At 53.6% G+C, this 3,941-nt stretch overlaps 1 protein-coding gene across 3 annotated transcripts in view; it reads right to left on the reverse strand.

The window, feature by feature from the left end:
* Positions 1–3,941, reverse strand: part of ITGAD (integrin subunit alpha D) — a 32,034-nt gene that overhangs the window by 15,035 nt on the left and 13,058 nt on the right. For all 3 annotated transcript variants that reach the window (XM_017515565.2, XM_017515566.2, XM_037733879.1), the window contains 3 exons: positions 2,348–2,501; positions 2,100–2,250; positions 1,523–1,596 (listed from right to left, as the gene is read on the reverse strand). In XM_017515565.2, coding sequence (XP_017371054.1) covers positions 1,523–1,596; positions 2,100–2,250; positions 2,348–2,501 — 379 coding nt within the window. The remainder of the gene's footprint in view (positions 1–1,522; positions 1,597–2,099; positions 2,251–2,347; positions 2,502–3,941) is intronic.

Below are 3,941 nucleotides of genomic sequence, written 5' to 3' on the forward strand. Positions count from 1 at the left end.
CTCACCGCAACCTCCGCCTCCTGGGTTCAGGCAATTCTCCTGCCTCAGCCTCCTGAGTAGCTGGGACTACAGGCACGCGCCACCATGCCCAGCTAATTTTTTGTATTTTTAGTAGAGACGGGGTTTCACCGTGTTGACCAGGATGGTCTCGATCTCTTGACCTCGTGATCCACCCGCCTTGGCCTCCCAAAGTGCTGGGATTACAGGCTTGAGCCACCGCGCCTGGCAACTTCATTTTTTTTTAAGACGGGCTGTTGCTCTGTCACGCAGGTCTGTGGTGCAGTGGCACCATCATAGCTCACCACAGTCTTGAACTCCGAGACTCATGTAATCCCCCATCTCAGCCTTCTGAGTAGGTGAGACGACAGGCACATGCCACCACACCTGGCTAATTTTTAAAAAAATTTTTGTAGAGAGAGAGTCTCACTGTTTCCCAGGCTGGTCTTGGACTCCTGGCCTCAAGTGACCCTCCCACGTCAGCCTCCCCCAGTGCTGGTATTACAGGTGTGAGTCACTGTGCCTGGCAGGAAAAGTCAACCTCAGTGTCGCCTCAGCTCCTTCAGGGGTCCACTGGCATTTCCTCCTGGATGTACTTTGTTTATTGCTCTTTTGAACTTTTGATATGGATAATTTAGAACACATAAAGAAATAGAAATAAATGTATAATGACCTATCTTCGGTATCAATTCTTCTTGACCAATCTTGTTTCATTTCACCACTCCCTAGACACCCACAAATTACTCTGAAGCAAACTCATCTGGATCTTGAGACAGTCTTGTTTTGTCACCTGGGCTGGAGCGCAGTGGCATGATCTCGGCTCACTGCAACCTCTGCCTTCCGGGTTCAAGCGGTTCTCCCACCTGGTCCTCCCAAGTAGCTGGGATTTCAGGTGCATGCCACCAGGCCTGGCTAATTTTTTTAATTTTTAGTAGAGGCGGGATTTCGCCATGTTGGCCAGGCTGGTCTTGAACTCCTGACCTCAAGTAATCCACCCATCTCAGCTTCCCAAAGTGCTGGGATTACAGGCATGAGCCACAGCGCCGGGCCCCATCTGGATCCTTTGAACACACTCACACTTCCAAACCATGTCTTTAATTTCACCTCGTCCTTCTCAGCCTCCAGCCCTCTCCTTCCAGGCTGCCCTAGCTCTCTCCCACTGAGGACCCTGGCACTTGCTTTGTCCTGTGCCCAGAGCAGTCTCCCCTGATTCCTCTTGAGCCGGCCTTTTCCATCTCTGAGCCTCCTCTGGCCATCTCTCTCTCTACCCATGCCTAGCGCTATCTGAGGGGCTCATGCTTAGTGTCTCCTCCACTAGAATACGTGATCCCTGAGAGCACCCCGGCCACCCTCCTCCCTGCTGTGCTCCTGGCCCCTAACACACAGCATGGGGGCCTCTCCTTGGCGAGGGGGTGAACTTGAGGACGGGGTCTGCTCTTATTTATATCTGGCTCCCAGCTCCCAGCCGAGGGCGGGAGCAGAGTCGGTGTACAAGGGCTGTGGATTGAGGGCAGGCTCTACCCACCATTGTGAGGGCTGCACTGAAGCCTTCTTGGGACATCTCGTGTTGGAAGGAGCTGCTTGCCCTGGACTGGGTTCCTGTGGGAAAACAGTTCAGTGAGGCTCCCAGAAGCCATGAGACCATGAGGACTCAGAACATAGGGAAGAGAACATGATCTGGGGCTTGGGTTCCGGAGAGCAAATTTGAGTGAGCTGTGAACAGGAATGGCCCAACAAGACTGGGAGGGACAGGCCGGGAGTGGTGGTGCACGCCTGTAATCCCAGCACTTTGGGAGGCCAAGGGCGCTGGATCACCTGAGATCAGGAGTTCGATATCAGCCTGGCCAACAGGGCAAACCCCTGCCCCTACTAAAAATACAAAAATTAGCCAGCTATGGTGGCACACGCCTGTAATCCCAGCTACTCCAGAGGCTGAGGCAGGAAAATTACTTGAACCCAGGAGGCAGGGTTTGCTGTGAGACGTGATCACACCATTGCCCTCCAGCCTGGGGACAGAGTGAGACTCCGTCAAAAAATAAAAATACTTGGAACAATTGGGTGGGGACCCCTTGGCTCCCAGGCGCACCCTTGCTCCTATTTACCCTCGACTGCAAAGATCTTCTCCTGCAGCTGCTTCTGGATGCTTCCGAGGGCTGCGAAGTTGTCTACCTTGAACACATGGTCCTGCGGAGGGGCTGAGCCGACCGTGTTCAGCTCCTCCCTGGCGGTGGGTTTCTGGAAGGCGTTTCCCACCTGCAGCAGAGAGGCAGCTGAGGAGGGGGAGCCCAGCAGCCCTGCGCCTGCTGGAGGTGCAGGCTGAGCCTGGGGCCAGGGTGAGGAGGAGGCGCACCCCGATGGCATAGCGGATGATGCCAGCTTCCTCTGCCTGGGGGATGACATCACTGTATTCCAGGGGATCTTTGTACTTCTGCCCATCTGTGATGACAATGAGGATCTTCTTGGCACTTTTGCGGGCCCCGTTCTCATGATGAAATAGCTGTGTCCTGTCGGGGAAGAGAGGGAGATGATTCTACTGAGATGTGATTGATTCTGGAAGACATCACTTGCCGCGCTCTCATCTGAAAGGCTGGGGCATGCTGGTGCCCCTATACTCTATCAGCCATGTTAAGGAATTGATTTTGGTCATTTTGGGGTTTTTTTTGAGATGGAGTCTGACTCTGTTGCCCAGGCTTTGGAGCGCAGTGGCATGATCTCAGCTCACTGCAGTGTCTGCCTCCTACATTCAAGGGATTCTCTGACCTCAGCTTCCTGAGTAGATGGGGTTACAGGCACCCGCCCTCGCACTGACTAATTTTTGTATTTTTAGTAGAGATGGGGTTTTACCATGTTGGCCAAGCTGGTCTCAAACTCCTGACCTCAGCGATCCACCCACCTCAGCCTCCAAAGTGCTGGGATTAGAGCCACTGAGCCCGGGTTTTTGAAAGCCATGCAAACCATAATTAGTCAGATCAATAATGAAGGAAGTCACATTCTTTGTTTCTAAAATTCTATCCACAGCTGAACTCTCTTCTCCGGAGTCAGTGTGGTTCCGAGCAGGGGCTTTGGAGTCAGACACACTTGGGGCATGGGACTTAACCTCTCCCGGCCACTGCCTCTCTCCACGCACGATGAGGATAACAACGGCGCTGCAGCTGTCTCTAAAGACGGCCCCCAGGGGATCACACCCGGTTCCCTCCCACACTGGACCTAGCCTGGCTGAGTCCCACCCTCATCAGTAGCATGTGGTGGAAGTGACATCATGCCAGTTACAGATCTCAGAAGCCTTGGTTTCTTTTGCTTTTGCACTTTTGGGGCCCTGAGCCACAATGAGAGGAGTCCGGCTGCCCTGTTGGAGGCACCCATGGAGTGGCTGCTTGGAGGAAGGTCACCTGGCATAAGAGGCCGAGCCGTCCCCACTGAGCCTGCCTTCCAGCCCACCCTGCCCAGGCACCAGACGCAGGAAGGACGCTCTCCATGTTCCGGCTCAACACCGGACCACAGTCACGTGAGAGACGCTCTGCAAGAACAGCAGGAGGTCCACCCAGCTGAGCCCCAGGACCATGAAAAATTATGAAGCATTGCTGCTTAATCCTCTTAACTTGGGGATGGTGTGTTAGGCAAAGTAGATAACTGAAACGAGTAGTGTCGGTTATCCCCAGGCTTAAACACGGCCAAGCTTTTACACTAATTAGATGGCAGCTGTAACAATCAATTGACAATGTAACTATCAGCCGGGGGCAATGGCTCACGCCTGCATGTGAGGCCGAGGCAGGAGGATCTTTTGAGGCCCGGAGTTGAAGACCAGCCTGGGAAACATAGCAAGACCCCACCTCTACAAAAACTGTTTTGAAAAATTAGCCAGATGTGGTGGCATGCACCAGTGGTCCCAACTCAGAAGGCTGAGGCAGGAGGATTGTTGAGCTCCAGAGTTGGAGGCTACAGTG

This window comes from Cebus imitator, unplaced genomic scaffold (assembly GCF_001604975.1).
Source record: "Cebus imitator isolate Cc_AM_T3 unplaced genomic scaffold, Cebus_imitator-1.0 Scaffold552, whole genome shotgun sequence".
Taxonomy (NCBI): Eukaryota; Metazoa; Chordata; class Mammalia; order Primates; family Cebidae; genus Cebus; species Cebus imitator.